This window comes from Staurois parvus, unplaced genomic scaffold, assembly GCF_062004578.1.
Source record: "Staurois parvus isolate SC_StPar_1 unplaced genomic scaffold, SC_StPar_1.0 ptg000874l, whole genome shotgun sequence".
NCBI classification, from domain to species: domain Eukaryota; kingdom Metazoa; phylum Chordata; class Amphibia; order Anura; family Ranidae; genus Staurois; species Staurois parvus.
In genome coordinates this window covers 352,296-377,037 of record NW_028318670.1, presented here as the reverse complement: position 1 = coordinate 377,037, position 24,742 = coordinate 352,296, and the positions used below count along the sequence as shown (strand labels likewise).

Below are 24,742 nucleotides of genomic sequence, written 5' to 3'. Positions count from 1 at the left end.
CAGAACTGTCTTTTATAGGAGGGAGAGTGATGAGGGGATTATAGGACGAAAGGCCCCACATCAGGCAGCTTGGTCTCTGAGGAGCTTACAAGTTGAATGGTTCCTCTTGAGCTCCAGGCTTTTGTCAGACAGAGAGATCCAATGAGAACTTTATCATCTGGACCAATCAGTGAGTAGTATGGGTGGAGGAATTGATTTAGTGTTCATGACCCACCTGTGCTGATCTCTGTAGGAGTGTCCTCCTCTATAAATGTCCCCGTTATTCCATCCTCCTCCATAGACTGCTGATCATCCCTCACATACGCCTCTTCTTCTTCTGATTTCACCTCAAATTCTATATCGATTGGATCTCCACTCTACATCAAGAGAAGGAGAGCAAATATCATCTCTAAGATAGAAGATTTATTATTGTGACATCAAATAGAAAATCCGCACATCGTCTACATGAGTCCATGTTCTAGATTCTCCGTCCCACCAACCTTGTAATAGTGAGGGATGGTGTGACCTTCCTGTGTGGAATCCCGGGAATACAGAGGACGGGGACATCTCTCTGGTGGGTTCCTGGTATTAGGTGGCTCCATCATATCCTTGTGTACTTCTGAAAATTCCTCCATCACTCCATACTCCTCATCCTCCTCTTTATACTCTTCTTTAATAACAATATTATCATCCCCAAGGATTCCAGTCTGAATACATAATAAAACATTAATTGTAACAAACATTCTGTGTATAAATCATAACTACCAATAATTGTTCCTCATCTACCTGATGAGGGTGAGGGATGGTGTGACCTTCCTGTGTGGAATCCCGGGAATACAGAGGATGGGGACATCTCTCTATTGGGCTCCCATGACTGGATCCATCTCCTCTCCTCTTACCCAGTGATGTAAGGGGCGGCTGATTGTCCATCATGACTTCCTTGTAGAGGTCCTTGTGTCCTTCTAAATACTCCCACTCCTCCATGGAGAAATACACAGTGACACCCTGACACCTTATAGGAACCTGACACACAAAATGATACAGTCACCATCCAGACACATCCCTTGTCTGTTACTGGAGAATGTCCCAGAATTCCCGGCACCGCTCACCTCTCCTGTCAGCAGCTCCATCATCTTCTTGGTGACTTCTAGAATCTTCTCCATGTTGGGTCTCTCAGGGTTTACGGAGTCACATGGAGGCACTGTGATGGTCATATGATCACCTGACTTCAGAAGAGGAAATCTCTGTATTGGGGAACCAATAGGAATATCATGTTAGACTCCCAGAATCCTCCTCACCTCTCTGGTCAGGTCTGTGTTTTTTTAATAGAGATGAGAGTGATGTCATGTGACCTCCCACAATCCTCCTCACCTCTCTGGTCAGGTCTGTGTTTTATTAATAGAGATAAGAATGATGTCATGTGACCTCCCACAATCCTCCTCACCTCTTCGGTCAGCAGGTAGATGATCTCTAGGGTGAGGTTTAGTATCCTCTCAGTCATGTGACTCCGGTCCTCCTCCATCCTCATTGGTTTATACAGGTCTCCTTGTAGACTAATCACTTTGGGAAATGAAAGTAAGAATGATTTGGATGGTATTGGTCACACAATAATAGGATGTGGATTGGGGGGTAATAGGATGTGGATGGGGGGGGTAATAGGAGGGTTGGCGGACATTGAAGAACTACAACTCCCATGGGAACACATTTAGTTTGTACAGTTTAGTGTTTGTTACATCTTGGAGGTCCCAGGACCCTCTTCATCTGCTGGATCAGAAATTCCCTTTTCTCTGTTGGATTTGTAGCTGAAACAGAACTCCTCTCAGAACAAATACTCACCAATGAGTGATGGAATGTCCTTCTTCATCTTACGTGATATTCCAGAACACATCACATGATCAGTGAGACGGTCACATGGTTAGAGTAGTTAGTTCTGTAAGGTTTGAAATATAAGTGCGGGTAGGGTGGGAGGGCGTTCACAGACCCAGAGACCCCCCCTCCCTCCCTCAGAGTCCCTCTGAGCCCTCCAGCCCCCTATTCCCTGCAGCCTGATTGCCCCCTCAAGGGTCCCCGAATCCTTCAGCTATTCTACCCCTTCAGAGGCCCCTAACGTCCTAACGTTTCTCTGTAGGCCATGTATGGTCATTGTCTTGTCTGTTTATTGTCAGTGCTGCTTGTTGACGGGCGTGACGATGGAGGTAGAGGATGGGTGAGATTCTGGAGGAAAAGTACGGGCGCGACTATGGAGGAAGAGGACGGGCGCGACTATGGAGGAAGAGGACGGGCGCGACTATGGAGGAAGAAGACGGGCGCGACTATGAGGAAGAGGACGAGCAAGATTCTGGAGGAAGAGGACGGGAGCGACTATGGAACAAGAAGACAGGCGCGAGGATGGAGGAAGAGGACGGGCGCGACGGTGGAGGAAAAGGACAGATATGACGATGGAGGGAGAGGACGGATGTGACTATGGAGGAAGAGGACGGACATGACGGGGGAGTTACTGGGTGTAAATATAAAAAAAGATCTTATTACCTCCTCTGTTGCCACTTCCAGCAATGTCTCCTCTCCACTTCCTCCACCGTTCACCGGGAATGTCCTATTTATACCTGACATCACTTCCTGTCTTCCATAGAGACTTCCTGTCTGGGAAGAAGTGAGATCCCCACCTTGTAGAGCTCAGGGGAACTGCAGCCCCAAGAAATGTCTCGTAGAAGGAAGGCTCATTGATGGAGGTAGGGAGGCTCATTGATGGAGGCGGGGAGGGAAGGCTCATTGATGGAGGTGGGGGGAGGAAGGCCAATTGATGGAGATGTGGGGAGGAGAGAAGGGTCACTGATGGAGGTGGGGGGGAGAAGGGTCATTGATGGAGGTGGGGGAGAGAAGGGTCATTGATGGAGGTGGGGGAAAGGAAAGGGTCATTGATGGAGGTGGGGGGGGAGGGAAGGGTCATTGATGGAGGTGGGGGGGGAGGGAAGGGTCATTGATGGAGTGGGGGGGAGGGAAGGGTCATTGATGGAGGTGGGGGGAAGGGTCATTGATGGAGGTGGGGGGGGGGCTCATTGATGGAGGTGGGGGGGAAGGCTCATTGATGGAGGTGGGGAGGGAAGGCTCATTGATGGAGGTGGGAGGGAAGGCTCATTGATGGAGGTGGGGAGGGAAGGCTCATTGATGGAGGTGGGGAGGGAAGGCTCATTGATGGTGGTAGGGAGGGAAGGCTCATTGGTAAAGGTAGGGAGGGAAGGCTCATTGGTGGAGGTGGGGAGGGAAGGCTCATTGGTGGAGGTGGGGAGGGAAGGCTCATTGATGGTGGTAGGGAGGGAAGGCTCATTGGTGGAGGTAGGGAGGGAAGGCTCATTGGTGGAGGTAGGGAGGGAAGGCTCATTGGTGGAGGTAGGGAGGGAAGGCTCATTGGTGGAGGTAGGGAGGGAAGGCTCATTGGTGGAGGTGGGGAGGGAAGGATGATTTTTGGAAGTGAGGAGGGAAGGCTCATTGATGGATGTGGGGAGGGAAGGCTCATTGATGGAGGTGGGGAAGGAAGGCTGATTGTTGGAGGTGGGGAGGGAAGGCTGATTGTTGGAGGTGGGGAGGGAAGGCTGATTGTTGGAGGTGGGGAGGGAAGGCTGATTGATTGTTGGAGGTGGGGAGGGAAGGCTGATTGATTGTTGGAGGTGGGGAGGGAAGGCTCATTGATGGAGGTGGGGAGGAAAGGCTAATTGTTGGAGGTGGGGAGGGAAGGCTCATTGATGGAGGTGGGGAGGGAAGGCTCATTGATGGAGGTGGGGAGGGAAGGCTCATTGATGGAGGTGGGAGGGAAGGCTCAGTAATGGAGGTGGGAAGGGAAAGCTCAGTGACGGAGGTGGGAAGGGAAGGCTCATTGGTGGAGGTGGGGGGGCTGATTGATGGAGGTGGGGAGGGAAGGCTGATTGATATAGGTGGGGAGGGAAGGCTGATTGATGGAGGTGGGGAGGGAAGGCTGATTGATGGAGGTGGGAAGAGAAGGTTCATTGATGGAGGTGAGGGGAAAGCTCATTGACGGAGGTGGGGAGGTAAGGCTCATTGATGAAGGTGAGGAGGCTCATTGATGGAGGTGGGGAGGGAAGGCTCATTGATGGAAGTGGGGAGGGAAGCCTGATTGTTGGAGGTAGGGAGGGAAGCCTGATTGTTGGAGGTAGGGAGGGAAGGCTGATTGTTGGAGGTAGGGAGGGAAGGCTGATTGTTGGAGGTGGGGAGGGAAGGCTCCTTGTTGGAGGTGGGGGGAGGAAGGCCCATTAATAGAGATGTGGGGAGGAAGGCCCATTGATGGAGGTGGGGAGGAGAGAAGAGCCACTGATGGAGGTGGGGGGGGGGGAGAAGGGTGTCAGGGATCACCGCGACGCACGAGTCTGCACATGCGTAGGTGTCCGACAAGACATGCAGGCAAGCGGGCACTAGGACCCAGGCGCGCCTGTCACCTATGACGCCGCTGGCAGGCACTAGGACCCAGGCGCACCTGTCAGCGCCGGGTGGGCTATTTAAACCAGCCCTGCACAGACACAAGTTGCCGTTTGGTCTTATTGTCCTGTTCCTGTATTCTGATCCTGTGAAACTTCCTGTTGCCGACTTCTGCATTTGATCCTGACCCTGCTGATTGTCTCCTGCTTGACTCCTGGCTTGACCCAACCATTCTTCTGCCTGATCCTCTGTACCACGCTGCCCGTTAGTTGCTGAACCCGGCTCGTGACCCTGACCATTCTCTGCCTGCTCCTCTGGTACCTCACTGCCCGCACGTTGCTGACCTGGCCTGCGTGACTACTCCTTACGCTACCCTGACGATCCATCCATCCAACCCGCACGGATCTGTCCCTGTTACCAGGCCTGCCAGCCTCTTCACGTCAGGCTCTATTTCCCACACACCCCTGACTGTGCTCTCTACCACTGCCAGACGTACTCGGGGGTCGCGACCTGGTCTCAGTCTGCTCCAAGTCCATCCCCACCATCAGGGGCCCTGGTGAATAAGCAGATTGGGACTTAGACCCCGCGCCCTGAGGAACCCCGCGCTGTGGGTTGCTAGAGACTCCGCCAGGCGGTGCATGACAGTACCAAACAGCCAAATGTCGGAGCCTGGAAGAGGACCATCCCCGTTGGAGGACATATTCCAGCACTTGGCGGCACTGATCCAGGCAGTAAAGATGCTGCAGGAGGGATATACCCGTTTGGAAGGACTGATCCAGACGTTAACTACATCCACCCCTGCATCCCTGGACTCGGTTCCCTCATCGTCGGCATAAGACCCCCAGAAGCGCCTGCTGGAGCAGCGGCCTCTATGCCTTTACCGGAACCTCGTGTGCCGATACCAGAAGGGTTCAATGGGGACCGCACTAAATTCAGGGCCTTCCGCAATGCCTGCCAGCTATATTTCAGTTTGCAGCCATGGACATTTTCCACAGAATCCGTGAAGGTGGGATTCGTTATTTCGCTGCTGCTGGACGAACCCCAGGCCTGGGCCCACCGTTTACTGGAGACCCGTCAACCACAGTTGGAGTATTGACCTTCTTTGAAGCTTCTCTATGACGACCCACAACGGACAGCATCGGCCGAATCGGCCCTACAAACACTCCGGCAGGGTCGCAGGGCAGCTGAAGAATATGCTGCGGAATTCAGACGCTGGATGGGGGATACGCAGTGGAACGATGCGGCCCTGCGCCACCAGTTCCGCATAGGTTTTTCCGAGCCATTGAAGGATGAATTAGCCAGAGTGGGCATACCAGCCACATTGGAGGACCTCATCACTCTGGCTATCCAGATTAACCGATGGTTGCGGGAACGCAGGATGGAAAAGTCCGGCCAGGGTCAGAGACCTACGTGGGTGTTACCTCGCATCCCAGTCCACTCCGCTCTGCCGACTGGGAATCGATACCCGGAGATAGCAGACAAGCCTGAACACATGCAAGTGGGGTTAACTCGTCCCTCATTGACAGTCGAGGAACGCCAGAGATGCCGACTCAACAATCTTTGCCTGTACTGTGGGGAAGCGGGCCATATGGTACGTTCCTGCCCAGCGAAACTGGGTAAGTGTGCATCTGTGTTTTCTGCCGCATCTTTCACTTACGTTAATAGTTCTAACTACTTAGCAGTACCTATCTCTTTCCAACTTCCCGGAAGGACCGTATCAGCGACGGCAATCGTTGATTCCGGAGCCTGTAGCTGCTTTCTAGATCTAGGTTTTGCAGCACAGCATCAGATCCCCCTACAAACCAAAGAATGTGAATTGAACATCTTTTTGGCCGATGGGTCCCGAATCAAGTCAGGGGTGGTAGACCGGGAGACCCCACCTCTCTGTGCTACGGTGGCTGGTCACCATCAAGAGTTCCTTTGTTTGGATGCCATCGCATCCCCTCTGTTTCCAATTATTCTGGGGCTTCCTTGGCTACGGGCACACGACCCCCAGATTAATTGGAGAACCGGTACCCTTCAGTTCAGCTCCCCATACTGTCAGGAGCATTGCTGTCCTCAGGCTCCTTTAGCTCCACGCTCTCTGTTATGCTTGGACACTGACGCAGAACTGACGCAAATCATTCCCCCGGCCTACCACAGCTACCTCGACGTGTTCAGCAAACAAGGAGCAGACAACCTTCCCCCACATAGGACCTATGACTGCCCCATTGACCTGCTTCCAGGATCCGAGGTTCCCTTCAGGCGAATTTTTCCCCTATCAGAACGAGAGTTAGGGGTACTTAAGGAGTATATAGATGAGAATCTCCACAAGCGGTTCATCCGCCCTTCTACATCTCCGGCCGGGGCGAGAATTTTCTTCGTTGAGGAGAAGGATAAATCCCTAAGGCCCTGTGTGGACTACAGGGAACTAAATAAGATCACGGTAAAAAAACGTTACCCGCTTCCCTTGGTACCAGAATGATTTCAGAGGCTCCGGACAGCATCCATTTTTACAAAATTAGATCTAAGAGGGGCTTACAATTTGGTCCGTATTCGGGAGGGAGATGAGTGGAAGACAGCCTTCCGTACCAGGTTTGGGCATTTCGAGTATTTGGTCATGCCCTTCGGTCTGTGCAATGCCCCAGCCACATTTCAACACTTCATCAATGATGTGTTCAGAGATTTTTTGGACGTTTTCATGGTCATCTATTTAGATGACATCCTGATTTTCTCTGCGTCCCTGGAGGAGCATAGAGGTCATGTTAGAAGCATGTTGGGGCGGCTCTGTCAGCATGGGCTGTACGCAAAGGCAGAGAAATGCAGCTTTGAACAACGCTGCATCTCCTTCCTGGGACTAATCATCTCTACTACGGGAGTAGCCATGGACCCCCAAAAGATCTCTGCTATTTTGGAATGGCCGGTGCCGGCTGACAAGAAGGGTGTGCAGCGATTCATTGGCTTTGCCAATTTTTATAGAAAGTTTATCAAGAACTTTTCAGGCCTCGTGTCCCCCATCACCCAACTCACCAGACAAGGGGTGCGTTTTAGGTGGACACCTGAGGCACAGATGGCCTTCGAGTCCTTGAAGAGGCTGTTCACTGAGGCCCCCATACTGAGCCACCCGGATTTCTCGTTACCCTGCATTCTGGAAGTGGATGCGTCTGAGAACGCGGTAGGGGCTGTGCTTTCCCAGAGGAAGGGCGTCAAGGAACTGATGCACCCTGTGGCCTTCTTCTCCAGAAAACTCTCATCTGTGGAGAGGAATTATGATATTGGGGACCGGGAACTTCTGGCCATCAAGGCAGCATTAGAAGAGTGGAGGTACCTACTGGAAGGAGCCACACACCCAATCCTGATCTTCACTGACCACAAGAATCTGGAATATCTGAGGACGGCGAAGCGCTTGAGGCCACGTCAGGCTAGATGGGCACTCTTTTTCTGAAGGTTTGTGTTTCATATCACATACAGGCCTGGATCACAGAACACAAAACCCGACGCGCTCTCGCGTATGTTTGAAGACCCTGAAGAAACCCACAAACCAGACACCATCCTGTCTACAGGGAATTTCCTTGCTCTACAGACTGAGCTACGGTCCCAGCTACAGGCTGCGTCCGTAGGGATGCCAAGTCCACCCGGGGTTTCTTTACAAAGTAAGGAAGGACTTTTGTGGAAGGAGGGACGGATCATGGTGCCCGAAGAAACCCGTACCGCAGTCTTGGGCCACTGCCATGATCACCCTCTGGCTGGCCACTTAGGGGTACGGAAGACCTTGGAACTGGTGCAACGTGTGTTCTGGTGGCCAAGCATGATGAAAGATTGTGAAGCGTATGTGAAGACCTGTGCGATCTGCCAGAGGAACAAGCCCACCAGGAGCAAGGCCTGGGGTCTGCTACGACCCTTACCAGTACCTAACAGGCCATGGGAGATGATTTCCATCAACTTCATCGTGGAACTTCCACCATCCCAAGATCACAATGCAATTTTCGTGATTGTGGACCGCCTGTCCAAGATGGCCCACTTCCTGCCCCTGAGAAACACGCCATCGGCTGCGGAGACAGCACAAGTCTTCGTGAGGGAAGTGGTGAGACTTCATGGGGTCCCAAAGGACATTGTCTCAGATAGAAAGGTCCAGTTCACTTCTAAATTCTGGAGAGCACTGTGCAAGACCCTGGGAATCAAGCTGTCGTCATCATCGGCATATCATCCACAGACCAACGGGCAGATGGAATGCACAAACCAGACTCTGGAGCAGTATCTCAGGTGCTACACCTCTTTCCTTCAGGATGATTGGCCATCACAAAGGCCCAAGAAGATAATAAAAAGGCCTTCGACAAGAGGAGGAGAGGCGAACTCGTTCTGCACCCTGGGGACCAGGTCTGGCTAGCCACAACAAAACTGAAAATGTCTTGCCCATCAAGAAAATTAGGACCAAAATTCATGGGTCCATTCAGGGTGAAACGAAAGATTAACGAGGTGGCGTACGAACTCGTACTTCCCGAATCTTTTAGAATACACCCAGTCTTTCACGTGTCCTTGTTGAAACCCACAACACCGGATCCATTCCCAGACAGGAGGTTTAGACCCCCGGAGGAGATAACCATTGACGAGGAAGTAGAATTTGAAGTAGAGGCAATCATAGATTGCAGGAAAAGGGGCGGGCAGACACAATTCCTGATTAAGTGGAAGGGTTATGGTCCAGAAGAGAACTCATGGGAGCCAGCCCAAAACGTTCACGCCCCTAGACTTGTTTTTTCGCAGCCACCTACAGAGGAGAGATCGGTTGGGCAGCCGGAGGCTGCCCGTAGAGGGGCGGGGGCAATGTCAGGGATCACCGCGACGCACGAGTCTGCACATGCGTAGGTGTCCGACAAGACAGGCAGGCGGGCACTAGGACCCAGGCGCGCCTGTCACCTATGACGGCGCTGGCAGGCACTAGGACCCAGGCGCACCTGTCAGTGCCGGGTGGGCTATTTACACCAGCCCTGCACAGACACAAGTTGCCGTTTGGTCTTATTGTTCTGTTCCTGTATTCTGATCCTGTGAAGCTTCCTGTTGCCGACTTGTGCATTTGATCCTGACCCTGCTGATTGTCTCCTGCTTGACCCCTGGCTTGACCCGACCATTCTTCTGCCTGATCCTCTGTACCACACTGCCCGTTAGTTGCTGAACCCGGCTCGTGACCCTGACCATTCTCTGCCTGCTCCTCTGGTACCTCACTGCCCGCACGTTGCTGACCTGGCCTGCCTGACTACTCCTTACGCTACCCTGACAATCCATCCATCCATCCCGCACGGATCTGTCCCTGTTACCAGGCCTGCCAGCCTCTTCACGTCAGGCTCTATTTCCCACACACCCCTGACGGTGCTCTCTACCACTGCCGGACATACTCGGGGGTCGTGACCTGGTCTCAGTCTGTTCCAAGTCCATCCCCACCATCAGGGGCCCTGGTGAATAAGCAGATTGGGACTTAGACCCCGCGTTCTGAGGAACCCCGCGCTGTGGGTTGCTAGAGACTCCGCCAGGCGGTGCATGACAAAGGGTCATTGATGGAGGTGTGGGGAGGGAAGGGTCATTGATGGAGGTGGGGAGGGAAGGGTCATTGATGGAGGTGGGGAGGGAAGGGTCATTGATGGAAGTAGGGAGGGAAGGCTCATTGATGGTGGCAGGGAGGGAAGGCTGATTGTTGGAGGTGGGGAGGGAAGGCTGATTGTTGGAGGTGGGGAGGAAAGGCTCATTGTTGGAGGTAGGGAGGGAAGGCTCATTGATGGAGGTGGGGAGGGAAGGCTCAGTAATGGAGGTGGGAAGGGAAAGCTCAGTGACGGAGGTGGGAAGGGAAGGCTCATTGGTGGAGGTGGGGAGGCTGATTGATGGAGGTGGGGAGGGAAGGCTGATTGATGGAGGTGAGGGAAAGCTGATTGATGGAGGTGGGGAGGGAAAGCTGAATGATGGAGGTGGAGAGGGAAGGTTGATTGATGGAGGTGGGAAGAGAAGGTTAATTGATGGAGGTGAGGGGAAAGCTCATTGACGGAGGTGGGGAGGGAAGGCTCATTGTTAAAAGTGAGGAGGGAAGGCTCATTGATGCAGGTGAGGAGGCTTATTGATGGAGGTGGGGAGGGAAGGCTCATTGTTAGAAGTGGGGAGGGAGGCCTGATTGTTGGAGGTAGGGAGGGAAGGCTGATTGTTGGAGGTAGGGAGGGAAGGCTGATTGTTGGAGGTAGGCAGGGAAGGCTGATTGTTGGAGGTAGGGAGGGAAGGCTGATTGTTTGAGGTAGGGAGGGTAGGCTGATTGTTGGAGGTAGGGAGGGAAGGCTGATTGTTGGAGGTAGGGAGGGAAGGCTGATTGTTGGAGGTGGGGAGGGAAGGCTCCTTGTTGGAGGTGGGGGGAGGAAGGCCCATTAATAGAGATGTGGGGAGGAAGGCCCATTGATGGAGGTGGGGAGGAGAGAAGGGTCACTGATGGAGGTGGGGAGGAGAGAAGGGTCACTGATGGAGGTGGGGGGGGGGGGGAGAAGGGTCATTGATGGAGGTGGGGGGGGGGAGAAGGGTCATTGATGGAGGTGGGGGGAGGGAAGGGTCATTGATGGAGGTGGGGGGAGGGAAGGCTCATTGATGGAGGTGGGGAGGGAAGGCTCATTGATGGAGGTGGGGAGAGAAGGCTCATTGATGGAGGTGGGGAGGGAAGGCTCATTGATGGAAGTGGGGAGGGAAGGCTCATTGATGGAAGTAGGGAGGGAAGGCTCATTGATGGTGGTAGGGAGGGAAGGCTGATTGTTGGAGGTAGGGAGGGAAGGCTGATTGTTGGAGGTGGGGAGGGAAGGCTGATTGTTGGAGGTGGGGAGGGAAGGCTGATTGTTGGAGGTGGGGAGGAAAGGCTCATTATTGGAGGTGGGGAGGGAAGGCTCATTGATGGAGGTGGGGAGGGAAGGCTCATTGATGGAGGTGGGGAGGGAAGGCTCAGTAATGAAGGTGGGAAGGGAAAGCTCAGTGACGGAGGTGGGAAGGGAAGGCTCATTGGTGGAGGTGGGGAGGCTGATTGATGGAGGTGGGGAGGGAAGGCTGATTGATGGAGGTGAGGGAAAGCTGATTGATGGAGGTGGGTAGGGAAAGCTGAATGATGGAGGTGGGGAGGGAAGGTTGATTGATGGAGATGGGAAGAGAAGGTTCATTGATGGAGGTGAGGGGAAAGCTCATTGACGGAGGTGGGGAGGGAAGGCTCATTGTTAAAAGTGAGGAGGGAAGGCTCATTGATGGAGGTGAGGAGGCTCATTGATGGAGGTGGGGAGGGAAGGCTCATTGATGAAAGTGGGAAGGGAAGCCTGATTGTTGGAGGTAGGGAGGGAAGGCTGATTGTTGGAGGTGGGGAGGGAAGGCTCCTTGTTGGAGGTGGGGAGGGAAGGCTCATTAATGGAGGTGGGAAGGGAAAGCTCATTGTTGGATGTGGGGAGGGAAGGGTCATTGATGGAGGTGGGAAGGGAATGCTCATTGATGGAGGTGGGAAGGATCATTGAAGGAGGTGGAGAGTGAATGCTCATTGGTGGAGGTGGGGAGGGAAGACTGATTGTTGGAGGTAGGGAGGGAAGGTTGATTATTGGAGGTAGAGAGGGAAGGCTCCGTGTTGTAGGTAGGGAGGGAAAGCTCATTGATGGAGGTGGGGAGGGAAGGCTCATTGTTAAAGGTGAGGAAGGAAGGTTCATTGATAGAGGAGGGGAGGGAAGGCTTATTGATGGAGGAGGGGAGGGAAGGCTCATTGATGGAGGTGGGGAGGGAAGGCTCATTGATGGAGGTGGGGAGGGAAGGCTCATTGATGGAGGTGGGGAGGGAAGGCTCATTGATGGAGGTGGGGAGGGAAGGCTCATTGATGGAGGTGGGGAGGGAAGGCTCACTGATGGAGGTGGGGAGGGAAGGCTCACTGATGGAGGTGGGGAGGGAAGGCTCACTGATGGAGGTGGGGAGGGAAGGCTCACTGATGGAGGTGGGAGGGAAGGCTCATTGATGGAGGTGAGAGGGGGGGCTAATTTTAGTAGTACTGATGCACTGTGCGAGAATGCCTGTTTGAGTCTTTTGCAATTCCTGGCAGAACAGGGATGTAGGATCTCAAAAGAAAAGCTTCAATGGTGCCAGGAACAGTGATATCCCTGGGGCATTATATCTTTACCTGGGAGGGGTAAACATCTTACAACAGAGTGAAAAGCTGTGCTGAAGGCATACCCCCTGCCTCAAAATCAAAAGGCATTGAGGGCATTTTTGGGTCTTGTGGGCTATTGCAGAACTTGTCACAGATTGCTCAGCCTCTCTATGAAATATCCACCACGGTGAGACCGGTTGCATCACTCGGGACAGTCGATAACAAGGTGGATATGGATTTGGCACAATGGGAACGTCAATTTCAAGCATTTTGTTTATTGCTCTTAGGTCTTGAACCCTCCGGCACTTGACAGGGGCATTACGCTCTGATGGCTTTGGGCACAAGGAGAGTTCACTCTTTTCAGCACTCCCTTCTCCAGATACATCTTCATTTGTTCTCTGATGCCACCCTTCCCCTGGACAGAGAGAGGATATTGAGGCAACCTAGGCAGAGGACCTCCTGGCTTCACCCTCACACAGACTGGAGCCACATTTAACAAACTGATATCCTCCTTGGAGATCGCCAAGAGTGCCTCAGGCAGCTCCACGAGGACCGCTATGTGGCTTGTTTTCTGAGTTGCAGCCACCAGGATATGCAAGATGCCAAACATCTCTTCCTATATCAGTGGAGAAGAAGCAAAACCCCCCTCTGGTCTGTAGGCTATAGAACATTGCAACTTAGACAGAATGTCTCTCCCCAACAGGCACTGTACCTGACAAGAGAAAAGATGATTGGAAGGAGACATCACCCAACTTCACTTGAAAGGGAGGAGTCTCCTTCAGCATTACTGTGGAACCAATTGGTCCAATCACGAGTTTACTACATTATGTAGGCAAAGGTGGAACCGCCTGTGTGGACAGGACAGATTTTGAGGCCCCCGTCTCTATCAGGAGATCCAGTTCCTTTTCCTCAGAAAATGGGATCTCCTTTAAGGTGAATTTTACAAATTCTATCTGTTTACCGTCTGTCTCTGAAATTACTGACGGTTCTCTGGCCTGATCCAGTCAATTGCTGCTCGCCCATGGCCTCCTGCCAGGTTTCTTGGGAGTCCATCAGTCCCGTGCCACTTGGCCAGGTTTGTAACAAGTCAGTGTAGGACGGCTTGTCCTCTCTTTATCTCACTGGACCCTTGTGGGGTCTCCCAACCTAACATTACCCATTTGTGGCTTCTTTGCCTCCATGTCATCCATATTCTTTTGTATATTGGAAGCCACGGAGGCCAAAGCCTGCAGAATCGTAGTTTTCCACTCTGGATAATGGACAGTTAACGTGTCCTGAATGGCTTTTCTGAGTCACGCTCCCCATATTGTGACTAATGTGGGAAGCAGGGCAGCACAATCTGGATCCAGCCATTGTGGACCTATCTGTATATTCATGTACATCTTCCTTGGCTCCCTGTGCCACTGAACTTACCTTTGTCCAAGAGGCTGCTGGGAAAATACATCCTATGGCAGCCTTCAGCTTCTCAAACTGTGACACAGGGACGTCTGGAGAATCTTGTAGGCCAAGCCTTGTAGAATCCTGACTCTCGTATCCCTAACTCAAAATCACTTCTGCCTGCTACTCCTTTCATTATTCTCAACGTATCTTCCCAGTTGGCCCTGTAGCTGCTGAGCAAACAAGCGAGGGCTGTGCCTAGGCTTCGGCAAGGTGTTCATCTCACCTGGAGTCCAACGCACATGACGAGTTATTGGTCCTTTCATTATATTCTCTGTTCTCTCTCTGGGTACAGCCTTTCCTTCTTCTATGACTACAGTATAATGAGGTCCCCTTGCCCCATCCATAGTGGTGTCCGGAGTGTCCTCCTTATCCCAGTCATCATCACGAGCCAACGGGGGCTACTATAGAGGTGATGCTTCCACTGGGGGGCTACTCTGCATACTTACCCCCTTAGGTGATCCTCTACTGGAGCTTTCTGACCTCCAGTCCATCGTGGAATCAGTACCCGAGGAGAAGTAAACTCTTTCAGCGGTGCTGACGCTTTTGGTGGTTGGACATATGAGGACAAAGTTCCATCAGATGTTGGAGGTTGAGGTCCTACACTGCTAGACACCCCATCTTCTGTCATGGGCCTACTAGGATCTCTTAAGAGTGTCTTTGCCAACAGGTGAGTGCTCATAATCATTTCCTCTGACATTTCACCTTCTTCCTCTGACTCCTTGGGCTGCCATAAGGATTTTAGATGGTTTCAGGTAGGCCTCATTGGCCCATCTTGCCCAAGCCGCTAATTCATTTGGTTCAGTCATTTGACTCCTAAAATCGTGGTCCAGACTGTGACATCATAAGTCCCCTGTATGGGCATCAGTGACAGTTGCGAGTCTGTGCCATTTTTTAAGGTACTTAGTCACCCATTTACCATATCGAGCCCTCAATTCCTGGCGAAGGGGCCGAAGGGGGTCCTTTATCTTTACTGACTCCACCTAACTCATTCCCCATAACGACAATCCTGGATTTTCTATCTTCCCATTATCTGAGGTTGGCCAAAGATTCTGCTTTCTATTTTACACCCTTCTAAAAAAAAAAAGGGGTTTCCCTTCTGCCCCAAGGACACAACACACAACTTCCCTTGTACCTCATTCCCACTAGAAAAACGCACTTGCCCACTCCACCATTGTAGTATGTAAGGTGTACCCATTTCCCTCTCTGTGTCTCAGCGGATCTCCTCCATCCTATTAGTTCCCATTTCCCTCTGTATGTCTCAGCGGATCTTCTCCATCCTATTAGTTCCCATTTCCCTCTGTATGTCTCAGCGGATCTCCTCCATCCTATTAGTTCCCATTTCCCTCTGTATGTCTCAGCACATTTCCTCCATCCTATTAGTTCCCATTTCCCTCTCTATGTCTTAGCAGATCTCCTCCATCCTATTAGCTCCCATTTCCCTCTCTATGTCTCAGCGGATTTCCTCCATCGTATTGGCTCCCATTTCCCTCTCTATGTCTCTGCGGATTTCCTCCATCTTATTAGCTCCCATTTCCCTCTATATGTCTCGGCGGTTCGCCTCCATCCTATTAGCTCCCATTTCCCTCTCTGTGTCTCAGCGGATCTCCTCCATCCTATTAGCTCCCATTTCCCTCTCTATGTCTCAGCAGATCTCCTCCATCCTATTAGCTCCCATTTCCCTCTCTGTGTCTCAGCAGATCTTCTCCATCCTATTAGCTCCCATTTCCCTCAACTATGTCTCAGCGGATCTCCTCCATCTTATTAGCTCCCATTTCCCGCTCTATGTCTCAGTGGATCTCCTCCATCCTATTAGCTCCCATTTCCCTCTCTGTGTCTCAGCAGTTCTCCTCCATCCTATTAGCTCCCACTTCCCTCTCTGTGTCTGAGCAGTTCTCCTCCATCCTATTAGCTCCTATTTCCCTCTCTGTGTCTCAGCAGTTCTCCTCCATCCTATTACCTCCCATTTCCCTATATCTCAGCGGATCTCCTTCATCCTATTAGCTCCCATTTCCCTCTCTATGTCTCAGCAGATCTCCTCCATCCTATTAGCTCCCATTTCCCTCTCTGTGTCTCAGTGGATCTCATTCATCCTATTAGCTCCCATTTCCCTCTCTATGTCTCAGCGGATCTCTCACATCCTCCTCGGCCGACTGCTGCACTGAAGGGGCAACGGCCACACTGTTACAGCTCTGTAGCGGTGGTGGACATGGCTGTCTTTTTGCTGGACGGGTTGTCTCTTTGCTGTATGGGAGGTCTCTTTGCTGAATGGCTGTCTCTTTTCTGGTTTAGCTGCCACTTTGCTGGATGGGGCTGTCTTTTTGCTGGATGGGGCTGTTTCTTTACTGGATGAGCTGTCTGTTTGCTGGTTGAGCTGTCTCTTTGCTGGACGAGCTGTCTCTTTGCTAGGTAGGATGTCTCTTTGCTGGGCGAGCTGTCTGTTTGCTGGACGGGCTGTCTCTTTGCTGGATGGCTGTCTTCTTGCTGGTTGAGCTCTCTATGCTGGATGAGCTGTCTTTTTGCTGGACGGCTGTCTCTTTGCTGGATGATCTGTCTCTTTGCTGGATTAGCTGTCTCTTTGCTGGATGGGACTGTCTCTTTGCTGGATGAGCTGTCTCTTTGCTGGATGGGGCTATCTCTTTGCTAGAAGGCTGTCTCTTTGCTGGACCAGCTGTCTCTTTGTTAGATGGGGCTGTCTCTTTGCTGGATGAGCTGTCTCTTTGCTGGATGAGCTGTCTCTTTGCTGGACGGGCTGTCTCTTTGCTGGATGGGCTGTCTCTTTGCTGGATGGGGCTGTCTCTTTGCTGGATGGCTGCCTCTTTGCTGGACTGGGTTGTCTGTTTTCTGGGCGAGGCTGTCTCTTTGCTGGACTGGGCTATCTCTTTGCTGGACGAGCTGTCTCTTTGCTGGACGAGCTGTCTCTTTGCTAGGCAGGATGTCTCTTTGCTAGGCAGGCTATTTCTTTACTGGGCAGGATGTCTCTTTGCTTGGCAGGCTGTCTCTGCTGGCCGAGCTGTCTCTTTGCTGGCTGAACTATTTGCTGAATAGCTGCCTCTTTGCTGGACAAGCTGTCTCTTTGCTAGGCAGGATGTCTCTTTGCTAGGCAGGATGTTTCTTTACTGGGCAGGCTGTCTCTTTGCTGCACAGCGATGTCTCTTTGCTGGACGGCAATGTTTCTTTTCTGGATTAGGCTGTCTGTTTGCCCAGTTGAGTCCAGCAAAGAGACATCCCAATCCAGCAAAGAGACAGCCCAGTCCAGCAAAGAGACATCCTGTCTCTTTGTGGATTGGGATGTCTCTTTGCTATATAGGGCTGTCTCTTTGCTGGACTGGGCTGTCTCTTTGCTATATGATGATGTCTGTTTGCTGGATTGGGCCATCTATTTGAATATATAGGGGGCACTGTGATTAGATCTCTAGCGGCACGGTGATATAAAGGGGACTGCACTGTAATCAATACAGTGCCCCTCTACAGTGCAGTCCCCTTTATATTACAGAGCGGAGGACCGACTCCGTGAACATTCCATCGCCAACTGCCCCCGCGAATGCAAATAATCCCCCCCCCCGGAATTGGCTGCTCTGTCTAAAATGCCCTTTTCGGGCCTGTCAGTGTCAGTGCGAAAAACAAAAAAAAATGCTGCTTCTGGAATTTTACAACCATATTTTTAGGATTGGCCAATGTACCCCAGGGCAGCCCCCCCCCCCCCCCCATCACCCCCCTTCCTTGCCTATTGGCCTAGAAAGTGTTCATTTGTGACTTGACAGATTCGCCTCCCACTGATCTCTACGGGGATCGGGTTCAACACATCAAACCCAACCCAACCCGGGGCAATGAGACTGTCCACAGGTGACCATGAATTAGAGTTCCAGTATCTCCCCGGTGTCCTGCAGACAGATAGACATTTCCCGATGCCTCATGTTGTACAGATTCCTTGTGTTCCCGATACCGGCTCATACATTGGATTTGTCCAGCCTTCCAACCAGGAGTGAATGGACTTGGCAAGGTCCTCTCCTTCTGGTGGGATATGTGGTCTGGTATGGTTCATGAGGGGACATGCTCACTCCCAACCCTTCCCTCAACAGCCAGGGTGCATTGTGGGATGAGGGTCTGGTATGGTCTTGGCAGGAACCCCACAGTTTTGTTGTTTGTAGGCTTCACCACTAAAATCAATACCTGAAAGACCTAATGTGAACTTCTTGGAGCATCATATATTTTTATTACATTCACTCATCAGCCATTCTCCAACCCCTCCCACCCCCCATACAAACCAAATCCTGTCTAAATATAGGCTCAGTCCAAGTGGTATCTTTATTGCTCCCTTACATTGGTGACCGATGGGAGAAGGACCCCCTTATATCAGTGGTCAGTGTAGAGGTCCCTTAGATTGGTGACCGATGGGAGAAGGCCCCCCTTACATCAGTGGTCAGTGTAGTGGTCCATTACATTGGTGACCGATGGGAGAAGGACCCCCTTATATCAGTGGTCAGTGTAGAGGTCCCTTACATTGGTGACCGATGGGAGAAGGCTCCCCCTTATATCCCCCCTTATATCAGTGGTCAGTGTAGTGGTCCATTACATTGGTGACCGATGGGAGAAGGACCCCCTTATATCAGTGGTCAGTGTAGCGGTCCCTTACATTGGTGACCGATGGGAGAAGGACCCCCTTATATCAGTGGTCAGTGTAGCGGTCCCTTACATTGGTGCCCGATGGGAGAAGGACCCCCTTATATCAGTGGTCAGTGTAGCGGTCCCTTACATTGGTGCCCGATGGGAGAAGGACCCCCTTATATCAGTGGTCAGTGTAGCGGTCCCTTACATTGGTGCCCGATGGGAGAAGGACCCCCTTATATCAGTGGTCAGTGTAGCGGTCCCTTACATTGGTGACCGATGGGAGGACCCCCTTATATCAGTGGTCAGTGTAGCGGTCCCTTACATTGGTGACCGATGGGAGAAGGACCCCCTTATATCAGTGGTCAGTGTAGCGGTCCCTTACTTTGGTGACCGATGGGAGAAGGACCCCCTTATATCAGTGGTCAGTGGAAGGACATTCTTACATCATCATGAAATCATTGTCCCTGAGAGCCAGAAATTGTTCATTGCTGAAGGAACCCCTAGAACCCTTTGGAGGACCCCTGGCTGAGAAAGGCTGGACTAGGCAGTCATATATTTCTGTCCCCCTTGGTGGGAGTGGAGGTGACCCCTCTATGAGGACATACAGTCCATACACACCCAGCACAAGGCCGGGGTCACACGACCAGACGGTTCTCGGGGCTGCAGTTCCTCTGAGCTCCACAAGGTAGGGATCTCACTTCTACCCAGACAGGAAGTCTCCATGGTAAACAGGAAGTGATGTCAGGGACAGACAGGAAGTAACGGGTGAGAGGTGAGACGAGAAGAAGTAGAGAGGAGACATTGCTGGAAGTGGCAGCAGAGGAGGTAATAAGATCTGATTTTCTATTTACAACCAGTAACCCACCCACCCCCCCGTCACGCCCGTCCTCTTCCTCCACTGTCACGCCCGTCCTCTTCCTCCGTCACGCTCGTCCTCTTCCTCCATCGTCATGTTCGTCCTCTTCCTCCATAGTCACTGTGATGTCTTTTATCTCCAGCAGATGATGATACACACATATATAGTGTGGGAACCCAGATTAACCCCTTCAGGGGCAGAACATTCCCCCACTTCCGGGGCCGGAACATTCTCCTCAGTGTGGAGATGTCACCTTTCCCTCCAATCACCTTCTCAGTCTATATCGGGGTAATGAATTAAAATTCATGGAGATCCATTCACTAAAATTTTCTTCCAGCCGAGGCCTGAACTGTATATTTGTGCAATGACTCCGGTCCTTCACATCACAGCCTCCTCCCTCTAGTATCACAACCACCCCTCCCCACACCGATTTCCTCCGTCAACCTCTTCATACCACTCCTCCACAGCAATGTCCTCCTCCACTTCCCCCCATAGCTCTGTTCTTCACACCCCCCTGTAGATCTGCCCCCACTTCACACCCCCCTGTAGATCTGCCCCCCACTTCACACCCCCCTGTAGATCTGCCCTCCACTTCACACCCCCCTGTAGATCTGCCCTCCACTTCACACCCCCCTGTAGATCCGCCCCCCACTTCACACCCCCCTGTAGATCTGCCCCCCACTTTGCACCCCCTGTAGATCTGCCCCCCACTTCGCACCCCCCTGCAGATCTGTTCCCACTTCACAGCCCCCTGTAGATCTGCCCCCCCACTTCACACCCCCTGTAGATCTGCCCCCCACTTCACACCCCCTGTAGATCTGCCCCCCACTTCACAGACCCCTGTAGATCTGCACCCCACTTCACACCCCCTGTAGATCTGCCCCTCATTTCACATCCCACTGTAGATCTGCCCCTCATTTCACCCCCCCCCTGTAGATCTGCCCCCCACTTCACACCCCCCTGTAGATCTGCCCCCCACTTCACACCCCCCTGTAGATCTGCCCCCCACTTCACAACCCCCTGTAGATCTGCCCCCTACTTCACACGACAGCTCCCCCATAGCTCTGCCCCCTCACTCTCCTGCCTTTGCACACAAGTACAGGAGAGAGGAGAGCTGGAGGCAGGACAGCTCTGGACAGAGGGTGGGAGCTGCAGCCGGAATTAACTTTTTCCTGATGATTGGTTGCTTGAACTGCCCGGCATCCTAGCAACCAATCACTGGCTGGTTAACTTGAAATGTCAACTCCAGCAGCTCCCCCTCTCTGTTCACAACTGCTCTGCTTCCAGCTCTCCGCTTTGCTTTGGTAATGACTGCACCAAGTGGTTGGGGGTAAAAGCAGCTGCTAAATGGTTGTCCGGACGGGACAACGACCTGTTCCAGATCCGGACTTTGGTCCGCCATTTAGTGATGCCTGGTCTATACGAATGGATTATACAATGATCTGAGATGTGGGGAGTAGGGTGGACTTATAATGCTCCTATTACTATTCCTGAGGTCTGTGGAGGTTCAACCCAAGGGATGTTTCTGGATGGTGACTGTATCATTGTGTGTGTCAGGTTCCTATAAGGTGTCATGATGGAGGACCACCAGAAAGGACACAAGGATCTCTACAAGGATGTCATGATGGAGGACCACCAGATAGGACACAAGGACGTCATGATGGAGGACCACCAGAAAGGACACAAGGACCTCTACAAGGATGTCATGATGGACAATCAGCCACCCCTCACATCACCGGGTAAGAGGAGACTTTATTGGAAAGGAGAGAGCAGTACAGAGGATCCACCTAGATCCCCCATCATCTGATAAACACATAGAAACAATGGATTCAGTCAGTGTGTGTGTTTCCTACAGATGGATCCAGTCATGGGAGCCCACCAGAGAGATGTCCCCGTCCTCTGTATTCCCAGGATTCCACACAGGAAGGTCACACCATCCCTTACCATCATCAGGTAGACGGATCCAGTCATGGGAACCCACCAGAGAGATGTCCCCGTCCTCTGTATTCCCGTAATTCCACACAGGAAGGCCATACCATCCCTCACCATCATCAGGTAGGTGTGGAACAATCACTGATAGTTCTGATTTATACACAGCATGTTTGTTACAATTAATGTTTTATTATATATTCAGAGTGGAATCCTCGGGGATGATAATATTGGTATTAAAGAAGAGTATAAAGAGGAGGATGAGGAGTATGGAGTGATGGAGGAGTTTTCAGAAGGACACAAGGATATGATGGAGCCACCTAATACCAGGAACCCACCAGAGAGATGTCCCTATCCTCTGTATTCCCGGGATTCCACACAGGAAGGTCACACCATCCCTCACCATCATCAGGTAGGTGGATCCAGTCATGGGAACCCACCAGAGAGATGTCCCCGTTCTCTGTATTCCCGGGACTCCACAGAGGAAGATCACACCATCCCTCACCATCATCAAGTAGATGGATCCAGTCATGGGAACCCACCAGAGAGATGTCCCCGTTCTCTGTATTCCCGGGACTCCACACAGGAAGGTCACACCATCCCTCACCATCATCCGGTAGATGTTTGACCATTATTGGTAGTTATGATTTATGCACAGCATGTTTATTACAATGAATGTTTTATTTCATCTTTCAGAGTGGAAACCTTGAGAATGATAATATTGTTGTTAAAGAAGAGTATAAAGAGGAGGATGAGGAGTATGGAGTGATGGAGGTGTTTTCAGACGGACAGAAAGATATGATGGAGCCATCTAATACCAGGAACCCACCAGAGAGATGTCCCCGTCCTCTGTATTCCCGGGACTCCACACAAGAAGATCACACCATCCCTCACCATCATCAGGTAGGTGGGATGGAGCATCTAGTAGATAAGTGGCTCTTGTAGATGATCTATGGACCTTCCAAGATTATATTTTCTCTCCTTCTCTTGGTTTAGGGTGAAGATCTGACAGATATAAAAGTTGAGGTGAAATCAGAAGAAGAAGAGGCGTATGTGAGGGATGATCAGCAGTCTATGGAGGAGGATGGAATAACGGGGACATTTATAGAGGAGGACACTCCTACAGAGATCAGCACAGGTGGGTCATGAACACTAAATCCATTCCTCCACCCATACTGCTCACTGATTGGTCCAGATGATAAGGTTCTGATTGGATTTCTCTGTCTGACAAGAGCCTGGAGTTCAAGAGGAACCATTCACCTTGTAAGCTTCTCAGAGACCAAGCTGCCTGATGTGGGCAGAGTCCTGGTTTGGGGGAACCAATCAGCTCCTGTCTAGTAATCCTCTTTGTCTTTGTATTTTAGTCCATGGCCGGGAGGTGAGGAAAACCTCTGAGGATTGTCTCACTCTGTCTCTAGACTGGAAAGTAGAAGATGAGGACATCACACAGTATAGTCCAGGAGAAAACCCGGCTCCCTCCAATGTCCATCCGGCACCACCCAGTGTAGATGGACCATCGGATTCCTCGTATCCTGAGGAACCTCAGACTGTGCGGGACCGGGCTGCCCTTCCAACAGAGAAGAGGTTCTCCTGTACTGAGTGCGGGAAATGTTTCCGTTGTAAATTCAAACTTAAGGTGCATAAAAGATCCCACACAGGAGAGAAGCCACATTCCTGTCCTGAGTGCGGGAAATGTTTTTCAGATAATTCCAGTCTTTACAGACATAAGAGACTGCACACGGGGGAGAAGCCGTATTCCTGCCCTGAGTGCGGGAAATGTTTTGCACACAAATCCAGTCTTTGTACACATCAGAGATTGCACACAGGGACAAAGCCGTTTTCCTGTCCTGAGTGTGGGGAACGTTTTTCACGGATGTACAATCTTCACACACATCAGAGATCTCACACGGGGGAGAAGCCGTACTCCTGTCCTGAGTGCGGGAAATGTTTTTCAGCTAAGTCCCATATTTACAGACATCAGAGAGTGCACACAGGTGAAAATCTGCATTCCTGTTTTGTGTGTGGAAAATGGTTTGTACAAAAATCAGATCTTGTCATACACCAGAGGTGTCACACGGGGGAGAAGCCGTATCCCTGCCCTGAGTGCGAGAAATGTTTTTCACATAAGTCCGATCTTTATAGACATCGAAGATTGCACACGGGGGAGAAGCCGTATTTCTGTTCTGAGTGCGGGAAATTTTTTTCAGTGAAGTACAATCTTATCGCACATCAGAGGTCTCACACAGGAGAAAAGCCGTATGCCTGTGCTGAGTGTGGGAGATGTTTTTCAGTAAAGACCTACCTTTCCAAACATCAGAGATGTCATACGGGGGAGAAGCCGTTTCCCTGTCCTGAGTGCGGGAAATGTTTTTCACAAAAGTCTTATCTTTACACACATCAGAGATGTCACACGGAGGAGAAGCCGTATACATGTCCTGAGTGCGGGAAATGTTTTACACGGAAGTCCAGCCTTTTCAGACATCAGAGATCCCACACGGGGGAGAAGCCACTTTCCTGTCCCGAGTGCGGGAAATGTTTTACACGGAAATCCAGTCTTGACAAACATCAGAGATCTCACACGGTGGAGAAGCCACTTCCCTGTCCTGAGTGAGGGAAATGTTCCTCAGTGAAGTCCTGTCTTCCTGTACATCAGGGGTCCCACACAACCCTGGAGGTATATTAGTGCCATGAGTGCGGGAAATGTCTTCTAGATGAATGTTGCTAGATATCCCAGCTCTCGTGTGGAAGAAGCACCCCCTGATATACTTCAGGTATACTCCATGGCTGATCTTCATCATGATACATTTATAGTAACAGTAATACGTTTTTCAGAAGCTGGATCCTTTTTAATTAGATAGAATTTAAAAAAATGCCACACATCTGAGAAAAGAAAAGATGCATTCTGGGAGCTCAGACTCCATCATAGAAACAGAGAGAAGTAACCAGCTGTTGGAGCACATGTTGCAGACTAAAATTTGCATCCCCCTAAAGGCAGCATCGCTGGTGCGCATGGACTTTCTGCCATCTGTAGCCTAGGTACAGCGCGGTATTTTATTTTGTATATTTCATACATTGCATGTATTTCTCATCTGTTTACTTCATGGTTTCACCCCGCCCTGATTTTATGAATAAAGCTTTAAGATTCCATTCGGTCTGGCTTATTGCAGGATAGGAGGGTGTAGCTGCAGGTCGAACTGCACCCAGGAAACGTAGCAAGGACAGAGCAGTGACCTCTTGAAAGAGCGGCTACCCAGCAAGCGGGGTGCACAGTGCCTGCACAGAGGCCTGCTACATGGTCATACGGCAACACGGCGGTCTCTACACAGTCACCTCCACAGAGTCAGGCTTCTTCCCGTACAGCGAGGTCCCGAGTCTTTGGTTCCTCTGGACCCTCA

At 51.4% G+C, this 24,742-nt stretch overlaps 2 protein-coding genes across 7 annotated transcripts; one reads left to right on the top strand and one right to left on the bottom strand.

The window, feature by feature from the left end:
* Window positions 1-8: 8 nt before the first annotated feature.
* On the bottom strand, window positions 9-2,687 carry LOC149443116 (uncharacterized). Its single transcript, XM_089655893.1, has 6 exons — window positions 2,509-2,687; window positions 1,424-1,539; window positions 1,089-1,223; window positions 766-1,002; window positions 480-686; window positions 9-356 (listed from the first exon to the last, which is right to left on the bottom strand). Exons 2-6 carry the CDS (start codon window positions 1,505-1,507, stop codon window positions 204-206), a joined length of 816 nt encoding a protein of 271 aa, XP_089512019.1. The 5' UTR covers window positions 1,508-1,539; window positions 2,509-2,687; the 3' UTR covers window positions 9-203.
* LOC149443115 (uncharacterized) lies at window positions 2,609-24,494 on the top strand. Of its 6 annotated transcripts, none has more exons than XM_089655834.1 (7): window positions 2,609-2,708; window positions 20,976-21,157; window positions 21,274-21,473; window positions 21,553-21,963; window positions 22,044-22,250; window positions 22,344-22,485; window positions 22,712-24,494. In XM_089655834.1, exons 2-7 carry the CDS (start codon window positions 20,992-20,994, stop codon window positions 23,956-23,958), a joined length of 2,373 nt encoding a protein of 790 aa, XP_089511960.1. In that variant the 5' UTR covers window positions 2,609-2,708; window positions 20,976-20,991; the 3' UTR covers window positions 23,959-24,494. The 6 variants fall into 6 exon arrangements, with proteins under 6 accessions (XP_089511960.1, XP_089511962.1, XP_089511963.1 ...); XM_089655836.1 differs by lacking the exon at window positions 2,609-2,708 and adding an exon at window positions 12,466-13,447; XM_089655837.1 differs by lacking the exon at window positions 2,609-2,708 and adding an exon at window positions 18,694-19,387 and having other exon boundaries at window positions 21,274-21,371.
* Window positions 24,495-24,742: the final 248 nt, after the last annotated feature.

Excerpts from the sequence above, each read along its gene's own strand:
- LOC149443116 (XM_089655893.1), bottom strand. The coding sequence starts at position 1,507 with ATGAGGATGGAGGAGGACCGGAGTCACATGACTGAGAGGATACTAAAC. Across the intron at positions 687-765 it reads CCATCCCTCACCCTCATCAG|ACTGGAATCCTTGGGGATGA; the intron begins GTAGATGAGGAA and ends TTATGTATTCAG. Across the intron at positions 357-479 it reads CCATCCCTCACTATTACAAG|AGTGGAGATCCAATCGATAT; the intron begins GTTGGTGGGACG and ends CTCTTGATGTAG.
- LOC149443115 (XM_089655834.1), top strand. The coding sequence starts at position 20,992 with ATGATGGAGGACCACCAGAAAGGACACAAGGATCTCTACAAGGATGTC. Across the intron at positions 21,158-21,273 it reads GCCACCCCTCACATCACCGG|ATGGATCCAGTCATGGGAGC; the intron begins GTAAGAGGAGAC and ends TGTTTCCTACAG. Across the intron at positions 21,964-22,043 it reads CCATCCCTCACCATCATCCG|AGTGGAAACCTTGAGAATGA; the intron begins GTAGATGTTTGA and ends TTCATCTTTCAG.